This window comes from Ictalurus punctatus, chromosome 6 (assembly GCF_001660625.3).
Source record: "Ictalurus punctatus breed USDA103 chromosome 6, Coco_2.0, whole genome shotgun sequence".
NCBI lineage: Eukaryota > Metazoa > Chordata > Actinopteri > Siluriformes > Ictaluridae > Ictalurus > Ictalurus punctatus.
In genome coordinates this window covers 17,434,138-17,459,285 of record NC_030421.2, presented here as the reverse complement: position 1 = coordinate 17,459,285, position 25,148 = coordinate 17,434,138, and the positions used below count along the sequence as shown (strand labels likewise).

Genomic DNA, 25,148 nt, shown 5'->3' with positions numbered 1-25,148 from the left:
AACATTTTTTTTTAATTATCATAAAGCACACTTTAAATGTAACAATTTCAGTATTTGCTCATCTTAAACCTGTAAGATTTAAAATATTCATCCTGAAATATATATATTTTTTAATAAATAAAATCGGTCAACTGTTGTAGAAAAATTGGGTCAAATATATATAATCAACGAATGTAATACAATTTAAACCCTGTCTTCACTAAGATAACTTTTGTCTCCATTAATTAAATTTTAAGTCTAATAAGATAAACACTTTTTGTTTTAGAGTAAAACAATCAACACATTTAACTGAAAAGTTGCCAAGATGAAGTACATTTTCTCTAAAGATAGCTTTAAAAATTAACGAAATGCTTTGAAATTTCATGTAGAAAGAATGTTAGTTATGACACAGCTTCTGATCAATTTGTCAACAATAAAACAAATCTAATGATAATTTGTAAAGCAAAACCTTAACAAACAGAGGTGACACTGATGAGAGTTGATATGAATAACAGAGTTGACCACCTGTAGTTAAAAAAAAACAAAAAAAAATCTGCATTTTCTACCTGACTCAGAAACTTTTAAAACCTTTTTTTTTTTAAATGTAAAAACAATTATTTCATCCCAACAAATACATCTGAATTACAGATCTTTCATGAACTTGAAAATTAACTGCAAGTGTCACATGTATTACTGATCTGTAAAATAAAATGGGCATCATATTGCAGTCCCTCCAGAATTTTGCAATTTTGCAATCGCATAAATTAATGCAAAATCAAGAATTCTCTGCAATATTTGGAGCTTGCAATTTTTCAAAAGAAAATGTATAAACATATAGGTTAACATAACTGTGGATACAATACTTAGCATGTAAAAGGACCATGGATTTATGAAATTGCAGAGACGAATTGGTAAAATGTGGCTACGATTTACCTAAAACAAGGGAATGAATTAATAAAATGTGGTCACGTATTAATAAGTTGTGGGAATAAATTCTTAATTTGTGGCCACTAATAAATAAATAAATAAATAAATAAATAAATTTTTACCCGCATGTAGGGATGTCACGATACCAGAAATCTAGTAGCAGGCACCGATAAGTTGATACCACGGTGTGGTATAAAAATAAAATTAAAAAAATAAAATTAAAAACTCTCCTGGAGGACATCCTCCTCTGGCTGATACTGGCACAAAAAAAATTATATATATATATATATATATATATATATATATATATATATATATATATATATAGATAGATAGATAGAAAGAGAGGGGGATATTTTAGTTATCTTAATTAACACTGGCTGACAATGAGTGGAGCCTACAGTGGAGGTGCACTCCTAAACACACACACACACACACACACACACACACATGCACACAGACACACACACACACACCTTATACTCTAAATGCAAGCATTAGTTTAAATTCACTGATATGGTGGCAGGCCAAAAAGATTTATTAAAACCATTAACATTTGAATAATTATTAGTGACATTAGGCTACATGTCACTGACAGGACACAGGCTGAATGACGATGCATGGAGGCCCATTCGGAGGTAGTTTAGAACACTGCAATGTGTTAGCGTTGCTAACAAATAACTGGCTATCGCAAACATTATATGGAGCATAACGTTAGCTGGTTTCATGGCCACAATGCCAGCTGCCTCAAACAAACATAAAATAGGATCGTCTTTCAGGTGCTTTGCAAAATTACAGGTGTTTCCTCGTTTTGTTTGAAATGAATGATAGCATCGGTTGCACACCACCTTCAGAGTATCAATTATATGTTTGTTGTCATCTGCCTCGAATGCGAAGTATTTCCATATGCCATACCACATTACTTCTCAACGAGTTGGGGTGGAGCTAAACTTCTGTAGGTTTTCCTGTCTGCTTGTAGTTGTTGTTGTTCTTCTTCACCACTTGTGGACCGACTAACACAATTATGCGTATTTGCTGCCCCCTTCAGTTCCGGAAGAATTGCAACCTCGGTAGCTTCATTAAACATGGTATCTATGCTACTGCAGAAAAACAAGTACCGTCACCTTTTAAGAATGTAGATACGGACTTGGTACCGAAGTATCGGTTCTCGTGACATCCCTACCCGCATGTCATGTGCTGGGCTCAATAAATAAGAACATTCAAACAGTTGTTTTGATATAGCGTATCTATGAATATATTACATTATTCTTGCACACAAAACTGTAGATCAGTTTAATAAAAAATAGGCTTTAGCCCTATTCAGATTTGAGTCATTTATCGGGGGAACATCTGTAAAAAAAATTTTTTTTTACACATCTCCAGTGATAAAATTCTTGCATCCAGGCAGCAATAAAATGACCACAGAAGGAGTTTCAGGTTGTAGTTTCTATAAACCCATTTGGGCAAAGTACTATAGCAAGTAGTTTGAGTCAAGCATCATTTTTCCAAGACAAGGTGATAAAAATTCATGCAAATGTCTATCTGGATGTGACTAAAATGGTCAGACAACCACTGTAGGTAAGTCGGCCTGTAATTTTCTCAAAGGAGGACAAAAAAAAAAAAAAACTGACATGACCAATCCAAATGGAAATAAAATCACAAAATAGCACCAGTGAAAGAAATTACCCCATGTAAATTTAATCCCATATGAACAGGGCTTTACATAAACTTTTATGTTATGTGTATACCTTCCTAATAGTTTGACCAACAATCACCAGATTGGTCTATTGAGATTTGGTGCAGCATACCGGGTCTGGAATGATATCCAGTTTTCCCATGTCGGCCATTTGGAATTTTGTTGTAAAATGTTTTTTTTTTTTTTTTTTTTTAAACAAACGCATTATTGGAGTGTTACAAAACTTGGTATATGTCTTTGGCACGGTTCCTTGAAGATACTCAAAATGTTTCGGGACTTATTAAAAGCTTTTTGATAGATCAAATTGAACTTGTATACTACATCAACAAAGTCGATGAAGAGCACGCCAAAGTGGACGTGAGGCTATATCTCCTCAACTAAAATTTATGCTAATAACTTCTAAACGGTAAGGCCTAGAAACAAAATTCCTTTTTCCTCTAATTCCTTGGACCAAGATGATTCAATTACGTCATTCTCTGTCATAAAAATGTTCCTGCCATTTTAAATTTTCTGTAAAACCTACTTTTTCAAATTTGTCCTAGATGGTTTCTCCAATTATCACCAAAATTGGCTCAGATCATCTTGAGATCATGCTGGCAAAACGTTATTAACAGCTTTTGATAGACCAATATCATGTTGTCATGATATAGTCCTTGGGTCATGCCAAGAAGACCAATTATGCCATTGTCGAACTTGCTGTCTGCCATTTTTAATTACTTTGAAAATCTACTTTTTCGAACTCCTCCTAGACTGTTGCTCTGATTTTCACCAAAATTGGCTCAGAATATCGTGAGACCATGCTGGCAAAAATGTATCAAAAGCCTTTATGATAAACCAAACTGTTCTCAAATAACATATGGACAAACTCAATGGCAGTCATGCCGAAATGGACGTGAGGTTATATCTTGATAATACGTTAGCGTATTCAGACCAAACCTAGTATCTGTCATTGGCATCATGGCTTGAGGGTACCTGCATAGTTTCAGAACACCTTATTGTCAAAATTTATAATGCAATTTCAAAAAATGCTAATAGTTTTTTGATTACTTTTACCCATTGTCATTCCTTGACTCATGCCGAGAACAATGATACCAAATACACCATGGTTGGCCAAACGCATATCTCCAGTTTCAATTATGTTAAGAAAATATTTTTTGAATTTAAAAAAAAATCTACTTTTTCAAACTCCTCTTGGGTCGTTCGCCTGATTTGCATGAAACATAGCATGCATGATCCAAAAATGTTATGAAAAGAATTTTGAATCGTCAAAGCATTGCAAAGATATTAACGAATTAATTGGTCAGGCAACTCCCATTTTTACGAATTGATCTATATTTTCTGGACACAATGTCCAAACTTAACGAAGCTTGATTAATGCAGACAACAGGACCTTCTGAGGACGCACACAAAGTTTTGTGAAATGGCATCCATAGGGGGTACTACATCTGAAAAATCACTGACTACATTTACATGGACAGCAGTAATCGAATTATTGACCTTACTCTGATTAAGATAATAATGTGATTAAGGTGTTTACATGAGTCGCTTTTAGAATACTCCCGTCATGTTCCCGTTTTACATGTTTTAGAACATAATTAGATTAACAGCCCAAGTCATTATGGGAAAATTTATCCCATAAATATACAACCCGTAGGCTATGTCATGGACTGCGGAATGCATGTGAAATAGCAGAATTTTTTGCTTTCACATAGGCAGTGGTCACTGGGCATGATACATGTGGCTGCCATAGACTTTATAATTGAAAAATTGGCTACCGAAGAATTTTATTTAACTTTTTTTCTGACGTTCAAACACAGAGTATTGAAATCTAATCTCAATATGAAAATATAGTACTAAAAAAAGCAAAATACATATATATACAGTCAAACCTTGGATTGCGAGTAACTTGGTTTGCGAGTGTTTTGCAAGACGAGCAAAAAATTGGAATAAATTTTCACTTGATATACGAGCGAGGTCTTGCAATACTAGCACATGTACTACGTATACGCTCCTTTGTCTGCCGAGGGTCACGTGATCACTACTGAGCCGATGGTTCTTCTCTCACATGCTCGGTCTCAGTCAGCGTGCCTTACTTGTATAGTCAACATCCGTGTGAGCGTATACTGTTTACTATAGTGTTGTAACTGTTGTGATTGTGTAGTAACTGTACTGCGACAATGGCCCCCATGAAGAAAAAATTTGAAAAAGAAGGCGATAAGAAAAAGGAGATGATTACGGTAGAAGTTAAGAAGGAAATCATCGAGAAGCACAAACGAGGGTTGCGAGTAGTCAGTTGTCGATGAAATTGTGTCCTTGGGGAAGACCATGGGACTGGAGGTGAATGACGACGACGTTCAAGAGCTGGTGGAGGAACATGGCCAGGAGCTGACCACCGACGAACTGATGGATCTGCATCACGAGCAACAGTAAGAGGTTATGGAGGAGGTCTTGTCTGAGGAGGAGGAGAAAAAGACTGAGAAATCCCTAACTTCAAATGAGATTAGGGAGGTGTGTAAAATGTGGGAAACAGTGCAAAATTTTGTAGAAAAGCACCACCCGAGTAAGACTGTAGCAGTGCTAGCGATGAATCTGTTTAACGACAATGCAATGTCACATTTCCCCGAAATCCTTAAAAGGAGGCAAAAGCAAGTGTCACTGGATAGGTTCCGAGCCAACAGACAGCAGTGATTCCATTAGAAACAGTGAAAGTCGTCCTACACAATAATTAATCAATTTGATTATATTAAATTTAATTAATAAAAATATAAAATGGTATTTTGTGTTATTCGTTATTATGTATATGAATATTTTGGGGTTTTGGAACGAATCATCTGAGTTTCCATTATTTCTTATGGGGAAATTCGCTTTGATATACGAGTGCTTTGGATTACGAGCACGTTTCCGGAACGAATTATGCTCGTAATCCCAGGTTTGACTGTGTATATATAGCCTGTCTTTTAATGGCAGTAGTAGCCACCACCACAAATATAAATGATATGTCTTGGATACACCAATTCAGCAGTTTTCACCAATTATTTAGCCCTCAAAAGCATGGTAAAATATTTCACCCGGTAGGCTGAGAAGAGACAGGACCAGAGCTGGTTACAGTAAGAAGTTTAGTCTTTCTAATCCATTAGCGAATGTCCATGTAGAAATTGGCAGAAAAAAAATAGTTTACCTCTGCCTCTTCTCCTGCACATGGGGGCGGTAATGCACCAAAAGCTGGTCTGCAACCGGCAAGGAACACAAAAGAGGAAGAAGAAAACGATGCGGAAAATGTTATATATCAGTTAAGCGAGGCAGCTCGCTAAGAAAATGGATGTAATATGGATTATTTCAACCTGAGACTAACTGCGATTTGTATGACGCTTTTACTTCATACCACAGTTAACGGTAGGAGCATTCTATTTCTGTTTATACAACACTTCATAACTATATGCTGAAACAATACAGTAGGAAAACAAGTGCCCAGAATTACTTTTAACCGCAGGAAAGTTGGTTTTATATTGGTACATCCGCTGCACATTCGAGCTTCTCTCTTCTATTTCCCAAGAAATAAACACACAAAAAGGACAACATGTGTATTGTCTTACATAGAACCTTTTTTTTTTCAGTCACGGCACCCTTTGAAAAATGAAGAAAAAAAAAATGATGGCACCCTATACAGTTACTAATGCTAGACAGCGTTAAGCCTGGTTTATACTCCGCAATAGCGCGGGGAGCGTGTGGCAAAAATGACCCCATCGCAGTGTGCGGTCGAGCACGTTTAGCCCCACTTTTTTTATCTGTTATTTTCTCGCAGCCCCCAAGAAGAGTGCAGCCTGCAGTTTAATGATGACGTAATTATCTTTTGACTCCACAGACAGTCATTTTGCTAAAAAAAGAAACGTATCATGTAAACTTCAGTCAGTGGTGCTTGTTGTTGATGCGGGATATAGGCGCTGAAAAGGCAATGTAAAATAATAATTAAAAAAAAATACACGGGGCCAGATTTGCCAGCACCATGTCGGTTGTGCCTTCGTCAGTGGATATTTGTTGACACACATTGGTCTGCGTCACTTCTAGCCTTTTTGAATTTCTTAATAAGTTTGGCAAGAGCGTTATGTGTTATGTGCTTGCTATGATTCCTGTTAAAGTCCATCGCAACCTTGCAACAGCTTCTTGATCCAGCCATGAGAATGATTTCAGTACATTCTTCTTTTGTCAAAGGCAAAATCAATAATTTCTTCTATGGATGAATATTTTTGGGACACCCTGTAGATGTGAACATAAGAAAAATAAAAGCTGAAATTCTGATCTATCATCTATTCATCTTTTGGTCCAAATGTCAGTGTAGAGCAAAAAATTTTAAAAGAATGTACCTTGCTGTTCCAATACTTTTGGTGGGGACTGTATATCTGTTTTTGTTCTAAAAATGTTTAATTTGTATTGCAACTGTGTTTATTTATTTATTTATTTATTTATTTATTTATTTTTTTTACAGCCATAAGAGTCATTGGTCAGGATGCGACTGTGGTAGCAGGAGATGATGCACGATTATACTGTCAACTGGTCGACACAGCAGAGAAACTAACAAGCATTACGTGGCAAAGACGAACAAAGGAAACGCCAACAAATGCGGATTTTTTGGTTATCGCTTTAGACGGCAAAGAGGAACATATTAATGGATTGAAGGACAGAGTAAAATTCACAGGCAACATCCCAGGTCTCAACGGCTCAATTCTTCTAAGTAATATTACTGTTTCAGATGAAGGAATCTACACCTGCATCTTCAGCATATTTCCAAGTGGACCGTTTAAAACAGCAATTCATCTCGCAGTACTGAGTAAGATTTGTTATTGAAGTTGTGATAAATATGTGTTCGTCTTCAGCCATCCCGGTTGGTAGCTGTTGCATGATGGGGAAGAGCTGTCTGGCAGTGGGGGGCTTGGGGAGGGAACTGGCAGGTGACCAAATAAAAGAGAAAAAGATGCCTAAGGCCAACTCATGCGTACGGTATGAAGTCAGCCAACTGCAGGTTTCAACTGCCAGCCTAACACCCTCTGTGAAAAGCTCTTTAAACTAGGGCTGCAACTAATGATTATTTTCATAATTGATTAGTTGGCTGATTATTTTTTTGGTTCATCGATCAATCGGATGGGGGGAAACTTTCAGTACCATTTTTTCGTTGATTTAAAATAAAATCCACAAAGTGAGTGTTACAAATATAAACTTAGGACTAAAACTTTACACAACTGTTTGTCCAATAATAAAACATGAAAACACTGAAAAGAACCCAATACAAACACCAGAATGTATATTATTCATTTAGGAATGTAGTTTAATTCTGGGCTTTTTGTGCATCCTTAAAAATAATGCATAAATACATATACAGTGCATCTGGAAAGTATTCAGAGCGCTTCACTTTTTCCACGTTTTGTTATGTTACAGCCTTATTCCAAAATGGATTAAATTAATTATTTTCCTCAAAATTCTACAAACAATACCCCATAATGACCATTTTGTTGAAAGTTTGTTTGAAATCCTTGCAAATTTATTAAAAATAAAAAACAAAAAAGCACATGTACATAAGTATTCACAGCCTTTGCCATGACACTCAAAATTGAACTCGGGTGCATCCTGTTTCCACTGATCATCCTTGAGATGTTTCTACAACTTGATTGGAGTCCTCCTGTGGTAAATTCAGTTGATTGGAAAGGCACACACCTGTCTATATAAAGTCCCACAGTTAACAATGCATGTCAGAACACAAACCAAGCCATGAAGTCCAAGGAATTGTCTGGAGACCTCTGATTTCTGCAGCATTGAAGGTCAATGAGCACAGTGGCCCCCATCATCCATAAATGGAAGAAGTTTGGAACCACCAGGACTCTTCCTAGAGCTGGCTGCCCGGCCAAACTGAGCGATCGGGGAGAAGGGCCTTAGTCGGGGAGGTGACCAAAAGCCTGATGGTCACTCTGACAGAGCTCCAGCGTGTCTTTGTGGAGAGAGGAAAACCTTCCAGAAGAACAACCATCTCTGCAGAACTCTACCAATCAGGCCTGAATGGTAGAGTGGCCAGATGGAAGCCACTCCTCAGTAAAAGGCACATGACAGTCCGCCTGGAGTTTGCCAAAAGGCACTTGAAGGACTCGCAGACCAAAGATTGAACAAAGATTGAACTCATTGGCCTGAATAGTAAGCGTCATGTCTGAAGGAAACCAGGTACCACTCATCACCTGGCCAATACCATCCCTACAGTGAAGCATGGCGGTGGCATCATCATGCTGTGGGGATGTTTTTCAGCGGCAGGAGATGGGAGACTAGTCAGGATCAAGGAAAAGATGAATGCAGCAATGTACAGAGACATCCTTGATGAAAACCTGCTCCAGTACGCTCTGTACCTCAGACTGGGGTAAAGTTTCATCTTCCACAGGACAACGACCCTAAGCACACAGCCAAGATAACAAAGGAGTGGCTACAGGACAACTCTGTGAATGTCCTTGAGTGGCCCAGCCAGAGCCCAGACTTGAACCCGATCAAACATCTCTGGAGAGATCTGAAAATGGCTGTACCAAATGGTTCCCCATCCAACCTGATGGAGCTTGAGAGGTCCTGCAAAGAAGAATGAGAGAAACTGCCCAAAAATAGGTGTGCCAAGCTTGTAGCATCATTCTCAAAAAGACTTGAGGCTGTAATTGGTGCCAAAGGTGCTTCAACAAAGTATTGAGCAAAGGCTGTGAATACTTATGTAAATGTGCTTTTTTTTTTTTTTTTTTTTTTTTTTTTTTAATAAATTTGCAAAGATTTCACACAAATTTCTTTCATGTTGTCATTATGGGGTATTATTTGTGGAATTTTGAGGAAAATAATGAATTTAACCCATTTTGGAATAAGGCTATAACATAACAAAATGTGGGAAAAGTGAAGCGCTGTGAATACTTTCCATATGCACTGTATATATTATATATAAGTTTATATTATATAGTAGTATTTATGGATGCACAAAAAGCACTGAATTAAACTACAAAAACTCACTGTCACTGCACCTTGTTGTTTCTGTTACTCACTGCCTTTAGACATATTATTTTACTTGTGTTTACTTTTCATCATAGTGTTTTAATTAGATATTACAGATCTTACTCTCTCCCACTGTGCATCATCTGTGCGTCTACATTGTGGGCGAGGAGCAACGCAGCCTCGTTACTAACACATCATTTCCGTTATAATAAACTACAGAAGTTACACTGCAAGCGAACAAATACAACATATAATGACAATAAACTTAAATTAAACTAAATCTTTTAAGCAACTTGCACCAGTTTCCCCAAGCCCTTACACACATTTGAGCACTTTGGATATAAACATAAGTTTGTGCTCGTGCATCACTGTCGTGCTTCCCTGCTACACAAACTCCACTTTATAAAGTTTCATCTTCTCTGCGGTGTTTAATGTAAATTGCTCCCCTTGCTCATAGATGTACCTGTCCAGGTGGAAGGTCACTAATTTTATGACCGGCTTTATCTTCTTCAACAGTAATATATTACTTGATCATAGACAAGTGCTGCGAGTGTATATTCAGGTTTTACTCCCTTTCTTGCATTTTTCTTTTTTTCTTTTTCAAAGTACTTTTTTTTAGTTTGACGTCAGGGTAGGGCTGCACGATTATGGCCACAATGATAATCCCGATTATTTTGATCAGTACTGAGATCTCGATTATTTATCACGATTATTCAATGATTTTACAAAAATTTAGGAGCACAGTTGAAGTTTTTTTTTACATTTTTTTTTAGAGATGGTAACGTTAATGTGCCACAATATAACACACAAGTAGGCATGAGAAAACTTGAGCTGGTCAATTATGACAGAATTTAGGAACTGTTAGATTTCCATGCATCTCAGGAATCTTTAAATCTCATATTGTGTCTTCCAGATCTCCGTCAGCCCTATCAGCCTATGCTACTTATTAACTATTAACTTTTAGTTCTATGCTGCTATGAGCTAGAAAGTGTGGTTTACCTCAGAGTTCAGGCGCCTGGAGAGTCCGAATGAACACACACACTGACACATATGAATGTTCACAGAGACTTCAGGTTTATTCATTCAAAACAGTAGTATATATACACATTGTACACATTGACTACGTTTACATGGACAGCAGTAATCTAATTATTGACCTTAATCTGAGTAAGTTAATAATGTGATTAAGGTGTTTACATGAGTCGCTTTTAGAATACTCCTGTCATGTTCTTGTTTTACATGTTCTAGAACATAATTAGATTAACAGCCCGCGTCATTACGTCACCATGCCACGCCGTCCGACATCCCTCCAGAATTTCACGTATCAACATACAGTTCGTCTTCGTTATGGTACCGTATACAGTTTTAGGTGTTTTTATTAATTTTTTTTACGAACGCTTTAAGTGCAGTTAATTATTTGTCATGCTGTACGTGCTAATAGAAAACTGCTTGAAGTGGTGGGTGTGTCCCAAATCGCGTAGTTACCGTCTATATAGTAGCCGAGATACATGTATTTTTCTCCACTACAGGCCTATAGTAGGAAAGTGTGCGATTTGGATTACAGCTGAACTCTCTTGTTCGCCATAAAACGTAAAACTGCCGTGTGTGATCGTGTCCTGTAGCAAAATGCGGTGAAAACTCCCACACGACGTTCATAATGTGATTAAGGTGATACAGGAGTACTCCACCTGTCTTAATTAGATTATTGCTTACTTTGATTATGACCTTAATTAGATTAAGGTAAGTAAAAATTGACTGCGTTTACATGGACAACAATAATCCACTCTTAATCTAATTAAGACCATTCTTTGATTAAGAAACTACCATGTAAACACCAACCTTAATCTAATTATGGTCATAATCTAATTAAGCTCTAATCGAATTAAGACAGGTGGATTACTCCTGTTTTAATCGTATTATGGACGTGCATTACAGACATGTAAACACCTTAATCACATTATGAACATCGTGTGAGCATTTTCACCGCATTTTGCGACAGGACACGATCACACACGGCAGTTTTATGCTTTACGGCGAACAACAGAGTTCGGCTGTGTCCCAAACTGCATACTTGCCTACTATAGGCCGGTAGTGGGGAAATATACATGCATCTCGGCTACTATACAGTAGGTAAGTATGCGATTTGAGACGCAGCCCACGGCTTTAAGCAGTCGTCTATTTGCACGTACAGCATGACTAATAATTAACCGCACTTGAAGCGTTCGTAAAAAATTTAAATAAAAACACCCAAAACTGTATACGGTACCATAACGAGGACGAACTGTATGTTGATACGTGAAATTCTGGAGGAACGTCGGACGGCGTGGCGCGGTGACGTAATGACGCGGGCTCTTAATCTAATTATGATCAATAACATGTAAAACGGGTACATGACTGGAGTATTCTAAAAGCGACTCGTGTAAACACCTTAATCACATTATTACCTTACTTAGATTAAGGTCAATAATTAGATTATTGCTGTCCATGTAAACGTAGTGATTGAATCCACCTGTCTTAATTCGATTAGAGCTTAATTAGATTATGACCATAATTAGATTAAGGTTGCTGTTTACATGGTAGTTTCTTAATCAAATTATGGTCTTAATTAGATTTAAGAGTGGATTATTGTTGTCCATGTAAACGCAGTCATAGGTATTTGATAGCAGTTCATAACATAAGAGAGTACATGATATAAGAGAATTTCCTTTCAGGAACATAGTGTGAGCCATGACTAATGAATTTACCTTCTGATAAACTTAATGTAATAGTTTCAGTTAATTTTACAGACTGCATGCAAAAAACAACCGTTAACCTGTTCCACCTTGTAAACAAATACAATAAACATCAATGTTCAGTGTTTAAAGTCTGCTCCTCTTAAATATATTTAAAGCTACACTCAATTAACCAACTACTGTTGGTTAATTGAGAAATAAACAAGTATAACGCTCATGCTGAGCCAGAAAAACAAGGTGTGTAAATGTCTATATGTTCCAAGTTACGTGAACATGATATGAGCAGAGCATAAGGACAGCTAACGTACTTTGCATGGCACTGTAGCAACTAAACCCATATAATGATGGTTTACTTGTTCCTCCCCTTGGCTAGCGAAACCAAACTAGCCTAGTCTCGTGTTAGATAGCCAAAACGTTTTATATTTTTTCCAGTCTTTTAGTCCAGTAAACAGTGATAACACCTGAGACAAGTTTTATGATAAATCCACCTTTTTTTTTGTCCAATTTTCAAATTTTTTAAGCAATTAGTCCTCACATGCAAGAAAACAAATGTATGGAAACAATCTATTTAGAAGTATGTGTGCATAGTACCTAGTGGACAGGTTTTTGTTTCTGTGGAGTTTTCAGGGACTCTTGCCTCATCGTCAAAGCAATGGTTCATGCTCAGGTCAGATTACGTCAGAGTTTTTGGAAAATCATACCACACTGCTCAGCCATTAAATGACCCGACAAAGGCCGATTGAACATGTTCAGTTGGTGAAAACGAACAAAAAAGAGATTGTCTGAGATTGTGACAAGATGGCGGCGCACACAGTTGCTGCGGCTCACGGCTCTCCTTTCCAGTGTTCTTTTTCGTTGTATTTGTATTATTTCTTTATTATTTGTTTGAGCATTATCGGTTCCACGAACATCCGCTATACAAGTCAGAACCTTATGGATATTGGGGACCAACACTGCATACCTATTACGAGAATGTTTCATCACACGCACAACATCCCAGACGACATAGCGAGATTGCCGGGCTCTCCGTGGTCCAGAAGGCGGCGCAGACGGAGGAGGGAGAGGAAGCAAAAGCGGGGATGCACGTCCGGTATTATGCTAAGGCTAAGAAAACAACCACACAAGCCACCTTTACCGAGCCTGTTTCTCTCCAATGCCAGATCCCTAGTGAATAAAATCGACAACTTGGAATTACAACTAGCTGGAAATCGCTACGTTCGTGACTGCTGTGTTTTGATTATTACTGCAACCTGGCTTCATCCGAGGATACCCGATGCTAGCATGCAGCTAGCAGGTCGTACTATGCTTCGCTGAGACAGGACTGAGGACTCCGGTAAGAGCAGAGGGGGGGTCTCTGTATGTATGTGCATGAGAATTGGTGTAACAACGGAACAATGATAGACAAACATTGTTCCCCTGACCTCGAGTACATGTCCTTAAGATGTCGGCCCTTTTTTCTACCGAGAGAGCTAACAGTGGTGATTATCACGGCTGTGTATATTCCACCTGATGCCAATGTGAACACGGCGCTCTCTCTCCTGTTGAACACCATAAACGAGCAGCAGAGGGCTTACCCCGACGGTGTTCACATAATTGCAGGAGACTTTAATAAGGCGAACTTGAAGACTGTACTCCCGAAATTCTATCAACATGTTAAGTGTTTTACTAGAGGGGTGAACACTCTGGATCATGTTTACTCCAACATTAAGCACGCGTATAGAGCCATACCTCTCCCCCACCTCGGCCAATCAGACCATCTCTCCCTCCTGCTCTCCCCTGCCTACACCCCCCTCAGACGCAGTGTCAAGACCACTATAAAGACTGTTACCACCTGGCCTGATGATGCATTCTGCAAACTACAGGACTGCTTCGAACAGACAGACTGGGATTTGTTTGAACATCAAGAGCTAGAAACATTAACAGGAACGGTACTGGACTACATCAAGTTCTGTATCGGAAATGTGACTGTGGGAAAAAACATCCGGGGTTTTCCAAAACCAGAAACCATGGATGACCAAACAGGTCCGCACACTACTCAAAGCCCGCGACGCTGCCTTCGGGTCTGGTAATAGAGCTCTGTACAGAGCTGCCCGTGCCAACCTGAAAGGTGGTATTAAGGAAGCTAAGGCGGCCTATAAGAGGAGCATAGAGTCCCACCTGTCCAGCAAAAATAAACGGGAGGTATGGCAGGGCATACAGAACATCACGAACTACAGAGGCCGTGAGGCGACAACAGGAGACCTGAGTGCGATTCTGGCAGAAGAGCTAAATTGCTTCTTTGCTCGCTTTGAAACATCACAACAACAGCACTCATCTGCTCCAGCCCCACCTCCACCCTCATCTGGCCCCCGTACCAGTCCAGCCCTGCCTCCATCCCCTTCTGGTTCCTGCACCACTCTACTTACTGTGAGGGAACACGATGTTAGACGGATGTTTCTGGCAGTGAACCCCAGGAAGGCTGCTGGCCCAGACGGTGTACCTGGTAACGTGCTCAGATCATGTGCCCACCAGCTTGCCCACATCTTTACCAGAATTTTCAATCTCTCCCTGGCCCAAGCAGTCATCCCGTCCTGCCTAAAATCAGCCACAATCATTCCAGTGCCAAAGAAGTCGCCCACCACTAGCCTGAATGATTATCGTCCTGTAGCCCTCACTCCAGTTATCATGAAGTGCTTTGAGAGATTGATTCTTCAGCACATCAAGGACTACCTCCCCCCAGATTTCGATCCTTTTCAATTTGCTTATCGTGCAAACAGATCCACAGAGGATGCTATCGCCGTAGCTGTCCACTACGTGTTGAGACCTCTAGAGCAGCAACAGAGCTACGCACGGATGCTTTTTGTGGATTACAGTTCGGCTTTTAATACAATAATTCCGGACATTCTCGTCACCAAATTGGTCACCCTTGGCCTCCCCCGCCTCACGTGTGCCTGGATAAAGGACTTTCTCACCAACCGGTCCCAGACAGTGAGACTCGGACCCCACACCTCCTCCACTCGCACGTTGAGCACAGGTTCTCCACAGGGCTGTGTGTTGAGCCCCCAACTGTACTGTCTCTACACATATGACTGTAGACCAGTCTACAACAATAATCTTATCATCAAGTTTGCTGACGACACCACAGTGGTCGGACTTATCTCAAAAGGAGAGGAGGCAGCCTACAGAGAGGAAGTCCTAAACTTGGCAGCCTGGTGTTCAAAGAACAATTTGACTCTAAACACCAAGAAAACCAAGGAACTTATTGTAGACTTCAGAAAACACAACACGGAGCTGGCCCCCCTCTTCATTAATGGTGAGTGTGTGGAGAAGGTCCACACCGTCCGGTTTCTTGGCGTCCTTATCTCTGCAAACATCTTCTGGACGGACAACATCACAGCGGTTATCAAGAAGGCTCAAACGCGGCTACACTTCCTGAGGATTCTCAGGAAGTACAATCTGGACTCCAATCTGCTGCTGATCTACCGCTCGTCTGTCGAGAGCCTGCTGACATACTGTATCACGGTGTGGTACGGTAGCTGCACCGCAGCAGACAGGGAGAGGCTTCAGAGGGTAGTAAGAGCAGCACAGAAGATCATTGGCTGCCCTCTCCCCTCCCTGATGGATATTTACACTTCCCGTTTCCTCAGCAGAGGAAAAACTATCATTAAGGACAGTTCTCACCCTGGCTTTGATCTGTTCAATCTGTTGCCCTCAGGGAGACGTTACAGGTGCATCAAAACAAGGACTAGTAGATTTAAGAATAGTTTCTTCCCGAAAGCTATTACCATGATAAACAAACACATGTACTGAGTCCACAGCATATGTATATATTGTCTCAAAACTGTGCATTTCATAGTACCTCCCCCATCCACCCCAATATCTATCTTGCATATCTATCTTGCATATATTGTGTATCTTGTTTATTTATTTTGTTTATTTATCTTGTTTATTTATCTGTGTATTATCTGTTTATTCTTCTTGTGTATTGAATGTATATGTTTGCACGGAACAAAAAGGAGTGGCTCTTAATTTCATTGTACATATGTATAGTGACAATAAAAGGCATTCATTCATTTCATTCATTCATTCATTCATTTTTCAAAAACACCAACGGATGACAACATGGTTAAGACATTGGTCCGACAATTTCTTCAACCTTGAAAGCTAATGGTTTCTCTTTTTTGTTTGTTGAAGAAGGTTTCATTAGAGGTACACACAACAAACAAGGTTTGTTGCATAAATTCACCATATGCCAGTCCTGGTATGTAAACATTGTTCATGAAAGAGAACTGTGTACTGTTGCTTCACACCAAACTGTATATTTCAGTGTAAATACATGACTACAGTTGAGAAAAACATTAAATCAATCTTTTTTTTTTTACTGCGGATTATTTCCAGAACCCTTGAATACTGTTCATGCACAGTCAAGGTCTGCAGTGTTTGCTATGGGCTAGGGCAGAGTTTTCTCAGAATTTATCAAATGAGAAGCCAGTACTGCTTTCAGCAGTAGGCAATGCCACAAAGCAGCTTTACACAGAAATCCAGATGTAGATGTATATTTAGATCCCTAAAGAAGTCAGTGGCCACTCCCGAAGACAATAAGAGAAAGAAACCTTGAGAGGAACCAGTCTCAGTAGGGAACCCATCCTCTTCAGGGTGACCTTGGCAAATGAAATCAACTTTTGACACATCAAACTAAAATATTTTAATCGGTCATGGAAAAATCCAATTTGTATATAGACCTCTTTGGTGTTTGGTGTCCTGTCAGTGGATAAATGATAAGCGGTGGTCTAGCCTGCAATGGATGTCATATACACTGATCAGCCATAACATTAAAAGCACTTGCCTACTATTGTGTTGGTCCCCCTTGTGCTGCCAGTACAGCTCTGGCCCATCGGGGCATGGACTCCACAAGAGCTCTGAAAGTGTGCTGTATCTGGCACTAAGACATTAGCAGCAGATCTTTTAAGTCCCATATGTTGTGAGCTGGGGCCTCCATGGATCAGACTTGTCTCTCCAACATGTCCCGCAGATGCTCTATTGGATTGAGATCTGAAGAATTTGGAGGTTGAGTCAACATCTCGAATTCTTTGTCATGTTCCTCAAACCATTCCTGAACAATTTTTGCAGTGTGGCAGGGCACATTATCCAGCTGAGAGAGGCCACTGCCGTTAGAGAATACCGTTGCCATGAAGAGGGATACTTGGTCTGTAACAATTTTTATGTACGTGGTATGTGTCAAAGTAACATCCACATGAATGCCAAGACCCACGCAGAACATTGCCCAGAGCATCACACTGCCTCCACCCGCTTGCCTTTTTCCCATGGTGCATCTGGTGGCATCATGAGTGTACTGACAACTTTATCATAGCCAACATTAACTTTTTCAACAATTTGTGCTACAGTACTGATCTATTTTGACCATTTTTAGGTTTAAGGTAGGGATGCACTGAAATTTTGGCGGCTGAAAAATGGTTTTCGGTTTTTGGCCAAAAGAGAAAAAAGGCAGAAAATATGAGGTAAAAATATTTGCTGCCATGGCCAGCCCCTCAGTGCTCGGCACTCAGATTTCACTCTCACGCTATCATTGCATTGCAAAGTTGCTAAGTGCAGCTACACTTTCCATGGATTGCATGCAGGTATTTATCCACCCCAAGCACCAGCATGGAGAGTGCGAGACTATTCAGTGCAGCATCTCATGTTCTTGATGAGAAATTCGGTTTCGGTTTTCGGCCAAATGCATTCTGAATTTTTGGTTTTGGTTTCGGCCCAGAATTTTCCTTTTGGTGCATCACTAGTTTGAAGATTCTTAAAAGGATTGTTTAGTGAGTGAGTAAAATTTACAGCTTTCAGATTGAAACGGAATAAAGGATGCAAAAATCCCGCTAATTGCATTATCTGGGGTTAAATATTTGTTTGATATTGATTAATGAGGTCTACAATGCCTTCACTGTTTAACAAAAAAAGCTGTGCTATATCACGAGTGATCAGGGCCAGACATGCATATTAATGAATCCCATTATTGTATGTGGTTTTCTTAAACAGCAGTATTGATATTGTTGTCATGTTCGTTAATGTTTTTGTTTGTTTTTAGGTCCTCCTGTTGTTAGTGTAAGTACGGATGTGCCTCCTGTTGCTGGTGACACTGAGGAGATTTTAGCAACCTGCACTGCATCCAATGCGAAACCTGCAGCAGAAGTGTCGTGGAATCTGGGTGATTTAAATGATTCTGTGAAAGTACAAACTAACGTAACTCTGGACTCTGAAGAAAGATACACTGTTAAAAGCAGCCTGATTGGTGTGGCATCCAAAGATCTAAACCAGAAGAAGGTTCAGTGTTTGGTCACACACCCTGGCCTAAAAGAGGAACTGGAAGTGGATTACACATTGAACATTCACTGTAAGTGTTTTGTTTCCCCAGAATTTTATGACCAGTACTACAATGTGTCTGTTGTACTTGTCGTGACAGTGTGCCATTCTTTTTTTGATCATAGAATTTTTATTGAAAATTTACATTTTACTTAACACCCCACCCAACGACCACAACAAACAACCACGGCCAAAACCAAAAGAAAGGGGAAAACAAAAAAACAATAAACAAACAACCAGAGAAAACAAACAAACACAAAAACAACAAACAAACAAAAACAAAGAAAACCTAACAAACATAAAAACCCAAAACAACAACAACAAAAAAGGGGGTAAGATGATCAGGAATTACAGTCCACATCTCCTCAATCCACCACCAGAGTGCGTACATCATTGAAGTAGGTAATAAATTGTGCCCATTTTCCCAAAAATGAGTCACCCCTGCCTCTGATGTTGTACTTGATTTTTTCAAGTTTTAAAAAGAAGATTAAATCTTTAAGCCAGACTGATATAGAGGGGGGTTGTGGAGAGGTCCAAGACAACAGCATTCTACGCCGAGCAAGTAACGATGCAAAGGCCACAACACTAGCTTCTTTATGGTTCAGAGGTTGACACTGAGATGGAACACCAAAGATGGCAATTAAAGGACAGACATCTAATTTGATTTTAAGAACGTCAGACATAGTTTTGAAGAAAGAGTTCCAAAAGTTCTGCAATTTGGGACAGAGTGCAAACATATGACTGAGGTCACAGGGTGAAAGTTTGCATTTTCCACACATGTCAGGAACATTGGGATATATTTTAGACAGTTTACTCCTAGAGAGGTGAGCTCTATGGACCACTTTAAATTGTATGAAACTAAGTCTAGCACATGACGTGGTGGTATGTATATTATCTAATGCTCTGCCCCACTAATCATCCTCAAGCTCCAGGCCCAATTCCTCTTCCCAAGCACTAATGGTTTTGATATTGTAAGAATCGTCCTGTGACCAGATCGTTGCATATATCCGTGAAATAATGCCACCCTTATTAGGATTCAGCTTGAACACCTCTTCCCATGCAGACTTTGTAGGTAAGGAGGGAAAACCAGCGAATAGGGAGGAGACACAATGCCTAACTTGTGGTTATTACATATAGGTGCCATGGTTGAGGCCGAGATGGATTTAAAATGACGGCGAAACTGATAGAAAATTTTAGAGAGGTACATACTATTGGATTATCTGTGTGTTGTGAAAGGGCTATAGGAAGGGAGGAGAACACCATAGCAGAGGGAGGTTGAAGTACAAGACTTCGCTTCTAAGTGACACCATGGAAGAGAGGGGGCCTGCACCCAGAGCACCAGTTTCTGAATATTAGCCGCCCAATAATAATACATGAAATTGGGCAAGTCGACTCCTCTGAAGTGAAAATTTGGATACCCTGGGAGTTTTCTATGCCCATACAAAGGAGGAGATTAATTGGTCTATATTCTTGAAGAAAGATTTGGGTAAAAACAAAGGAATGGACTGGAAAAGGTAGAGGAATTTTGGAAGAATGTTCATTTTTACTGTGTTTATTCTACCAAGAGGGGATAATGGTAGAGCTGCCCATCTTTGGAAGGCCGACTTCATGTATGAAATTAAGGGTGTAAAATTCGCCGCCATTAAAGCAGAATAAGAACGAGTGACATTAACTCCGAGATATTTGAATTTTGAGTCCTCCAAATGAAAAGGTATTTCAGTCTGTTTTATTTTTTGGCCAAATTGGTTCATGGGTAAGCATTCACTCTTCTGTAGGTTCAGTTTATACCCGGAAAATTTCCCAAAGTCATTTAATATGCGTATTATCTCAGGACTAGATGCAATCGGATCTGTAACATAAAGTAGTAAGTCGTCAGCATATAGGGCTAGTTTATGTTCAATTCCTTTGCAAATTATACCCTGAAATACAGGAAGAGTTCTAAGCGCCATCGAGAGAGGCTCAATTGCTATGGCAAAAAGTAAGGGAGACAGGACATTCCTGGCACGTACCCCGTGACAGAGTAAAATAGTCAGATTTAGTATCGTTGGTATATATGGAAGCCTGCGGTTCCACATATAATAAACGGATCCATGATATCAGTCCATCCCTACAGCCGAACCTCCTTAGCACCGTAAAAAGATATTCCCATTCGATCCTATCAAATGCCTTTTCTGCGTCCAAAGAGATGACCACTTCAGATGAGGGGCTGTTTTGTTTTGAATACAAAATGCTAAGTAGAGTACGACTATTAGGAAAGGAATGCCGTCCTTTTAAACCCGGTTTGCTCCTCTGAAATAATGCTAGGGAGAACCCCCTCCAAACAAGAGGCCAAAAGTTTGGCTAAAATCTTGACATGAACATTGAGGAGGCTAATAGGTCTGTACGAATTACATAATGTTGGGTCCTTCCCATCTTTGAGCAATAGAGTTACAGACGCTTGTCTCAATGTTTGTGGCAGCGTCCCTAGTTCTAAGGATTCCTCGAATACAGCCAGAAGTAATTGGGCCAATACAACATGAAATTTCTTATAAAATTCGGCAGGAAACCGTCCGGGCCAGGTGATTTTCTAGATTGCAATGAGTTGATTGAGTTAGTGATCTCCTATAAGGTGATGGGGCTGTCAAGCTCAGATGCCAATGAGGGTCAACTGCGGGAAAATCAATATTTCCAAGAGAATGCTCCATGTTACCTGAATTGTCAGGAGATCCAGCTGCGTATAAAGAGGAGTAAAAACTTTTAAAAGTTGAATTAATTTCTACAGGATCCGAGGTTAATGCACCACTGGACTGCATAATCTGAGTGATAGAGCGCGAGTCCACTCGGCTACGCAGTTGGTGAGCCAACAACCGACCGACCTTATCTCCATATTCATAATAATTGCCACTTGTATGTAACAACAGCCTCTCCGCCCCACTTGTCGATAACTCGAGCTCCGCCTGCAAATTAAGCCTTTGTTTATGCAGCTCAGGGGTTGGGTTGAGAGCATATCGGTCATCAATGGCTCGAATATTATCCGATATCTCTTTTTTCTTATCCTTGCGTTGCTTATTGGCATGAGCAGAATAAGAGATTATCTGTCCCCTTAAGAAGGCCTTTAAAGTTTCCCAAAGTAAAGAGTAAGAGATTGAATCAGTTTGATTAGTAAGAAGAAAATCATCTGTTGAAGTAGAAATATACTTGCAAAACGCTTAATCGGATAGAAGTAGAGAGTTAAGCCTCCCATGGTGGACGACAGGCGCAATGTGAAGGTAGAAGAATGTCAAGACTTATAGGAGCATGGTCTGAAATAACAATTGGTAGATATTCAGAGTTTACAACCTGAGAAATTAGAGAGTTATTAATAAAAAAGTAATCAATGCCAGAAAGAGATTTATGTACGTGAGAAAAAAAAAGAATATTTTCTCACTGTGGGCTTAAAATACCTCCAGGGATCAATGTAACCATTCTGAACCATAAACTCAGAGAATACCTTTGCCATTGCAGAGGGAGCCTTTGCAACAGCGCTAGATTTGTCCAAAACCGGGTCAATAACACAGTTTAAATCTCCCCCAAATATCAAGAGATGCTTGTTCAAAGCAGGAATTTTTGATAACAAATTCTGAGCAAAAGGAGCACTATCAAAATTAGGCGTATATACATTCACCAAAACTACTGGCGTTTGTGAAATTTTCCCTTCCACAATCACATATCTATCATTTACATCAGAAATAATGTTATCAAAAGAAAAGAGCACAGTCTTACTTATCAAAATAGAAACTCCCCTGGACCTGGAATCAAAATTGGAGTGGAACATATGCGATGTCCAGCGAGCTTGGAGTCTTCGTTGATCCCTGAGACGGAGATGAGTTTCCTGAAGAAACGCAACGTCAGGTTTTTGTAGTTTTAAATGTGTCCAAACCTTGGATCTTTTAATGGGACCATTCAGAGCTTTCACATTCCAACTTAGGAATCTGAATGAGCTTCGGGTATTTTCCATCAATTTAGATAAGTACAGAATGGAGTACAGAGAGGTTGATATCAATAAGGAAGGGGGGGGGAAGGAGAAAAACCCACAACAACAACTAAAGCACAGTTCAACACAGTACAGTTTGTCTTAGCAAAATGGCTGTGTTTTATTTATTTATTTGTTTGTTTGTTTGTTTGTTTGTTTGTTTGTTTATTTGCCCTACTGGCAATTGACATTACACTCAATTCTGTTTCACTAAACATTACATTGTGATTTTACATATTGATTTTTCTTTTTTTCCCCTCACAGATCCTACTCAGATGTGTTATATTATTTCAGTGGGTGGTCAAGGGGAAACACATGAATTTCTGTGTGAAGCAGATGCTAATCCAAAACCAATTAATTTCACCTGGAGCAGGTAATGCAGCTGAGTCTTCTGTGTCTGTTTACCATAAAAGGCTGTTTAAATATTTACATGAGCAATATTATATGGCTTATCAGATTTAACGACAAAGCCGCACCTGTTCTGTGGGAACTGTGGAGACAAGCCAGGTGCTTGCCTATAGGTTTCTGTTTCATGTTTCTCAGACTGCAATGTTATTTCTAATTTTATGTGGCTTCAGCTGTAGTAATAAATAAAGCTAACTTTATCTTTATATTTTTTTATTATTATTTTGTTAGATTGAGTTTATCCTGATGTTATTTTGAAACAGTATGTTAATAACTTAATCTATGTTAATTATTTGATCTGAGCCTAGTATAATCTCTTACAGTCAGACCACTCTCTCTCTCTCTCTCTCTCTCTCTCTCTCTCTCTCTCTCTCCTTCCCTCCCTCTCTCTCCAGTGTCTGATCTAGTGTTACAAATAAACCATATCTTTTATAAAGTGACATGTTGCTGATCTTTACTGCAAAGTTACTGGGGAATCTCTATAAAAAATATACTAAAATCCAATGGGCTCTTTTCACAAACAACTGAAGTACGTATATAGATGCAGAGTAAAATGATTTCCAGTAAACCTTGTAGACTTTTACCACAATGATATTTTATCACTGTTAAAATAGCATTGTTTTTTTGCTAATGTTAGCTGTCTGTATTTCTAGGTGATTGAGAACTGAGTTAACACCCATAGTGAGAAAGATGAGTGTTTTTCTTTGTTCAGTGTTAAATGTAGTCAACAGTGAGGTGGTGGTCTTTGCTAGATGCTACTGTCTGGTGAGCAGGAACAAAGAGCCACACAAACATGGGGCTAAACTCTGGCAGTTAAAATGAGTATTAGATTGGCTTTGTTCAGATAGCAAATGATTTGTACTCGCTGTTCTTTTAGTTTATTTGCCCCTAAATTCTACTTGCACTTACTGTATATTCAATTCAACTTCAGTTCGAGGTTCTTTGTAACACTTCTCGTAAACAGTTGTTGACTCAACTGATGATGTTGTTATAGCAGAGCTAAAGTTAACTTATGAAGGCTACTTCAAGTGTTACGCCCTCGCCGGCAGATGGCACTGCGGCGCGGCTGTAGAGAGTGCGCTAGCACGAGACTGAACTGTTGCAGATGGACACGCGCCTTTGTTTTGGTTCTCCTCCTGTCTAAGCATTGGTTGAAGTTCGAGGGTGTGACTTGATTTTCCCCAGCTGTCTGTGTTTTAGTTTGATTGTGTTTGCTATTTAAAGCCCTTGTGTTACGTTATACTTCACACAGTATTATTTGAACCATGGAATGTAATGGTGAATACGTTGCGCATGCTAAGCGGTCTTAGTTTCGTGTCCTGCTCTCGTTTCATGCCTCGACTTTAGTTCTATGCTTAGTGTAGACCACGTTTCCTGTGTTTTGACTGCTGTTTATAAATAAACACGTTGATCTGCATCTGCTTCTGCCTATGTTCCCATGTCGTAATCAAGCAGAAGAAACCTGACCATGTGAAAATGGCCCATTCACAATGCTTTCTTTTAAACCCAGATCATGGTGGTATTTTGAGTGATATACTGTATTTGTGAAGGTTGTGTCAGCAGTACATAGCCTAGTACCATTAACTTTGCTTTAATAAGGGAAAGTTCCACATCCTTGGCAAATAGAACAAAACGGCTTAAATGCTAATGTATGCTTTGAGACATTGCAAATATTATTAGCTAAAGCATGAAGCATAAAATAAGCAGTTTGAAGGCAGTCTCCCACAGCATAATGTTTATCTATGTAGTATGGTGTGAAGACAACCACACAAACTTTATTTAACAAAATAAATTCCCTTTTAGACATTTTCCAGTGAACGAACCTCTGTCCAGAGGTGTTAACAACAGACTGATTATTCAGATGACACCTGACAGCAATGGCCTTTACTATTGTGTTGCGTCTAACCAATATGGGGAATCTGTAGGTTCCCTCTACGTAGATGTTATACAATGTGAGTATGTATATAATCTGTAATTCACTGGAACAGTTAATAAATGTTCTTATTTGCAAGTTAGTTGAATCCATTGTGCATATTCACTTATGTGGACTTATCACTGATCACTTAATAGA

General features: G+C 39.3%; 1 protein-coding gene across 7 annotated transcripts in view; it reads left to right on the top strand.

Annotated features, from left to right (window-relative positions):
- Positions 1 to 5,780: 5,780 nt before the first annotated feature.
- si:ch211-214p13.3 (nectin-4) overlaps positions 5,781 to 25,148 on the top strand; it is a 58,868-nt gene continuing 39,500 nt past the window's right edge. For 5 of the 7 annotated variants that reach the window (XR_006982686.2, XR_006982689.2, XR_006982687.2 and 2 more), the window contains exons 1-5: positions 5,781 to 5,995; positions 7,086 to 7,427; positions 18,407 to 18,712; positions 22,937 to 23,045; positions 24,881 to 25,029. Coding sequence is in view for 3 of the 7 variants with exons in the window: in XM_047156153.2 (XP_047012109.1) it covers positions 5,929 to 5,995; positions 7,086 to 7,427; positions 18,407 to 18,712; positions 22,937 to 23,045; positions 24,881 to 25,029 (973 nt within the window). In the remaining 4 variants the exon portion in view is untranslated. The remainder of the gene's footprint in view (positions 5,996 to 7,085; positions 7,428 to 18,406; positions 18,713 to 22,936; positions 23,046 to 24,880; positions 25,030 to 25,148) is intronic. The other 2 variants (XM_047156154.2, XM_017470051.3) reach the window with 2 other exon arrangements.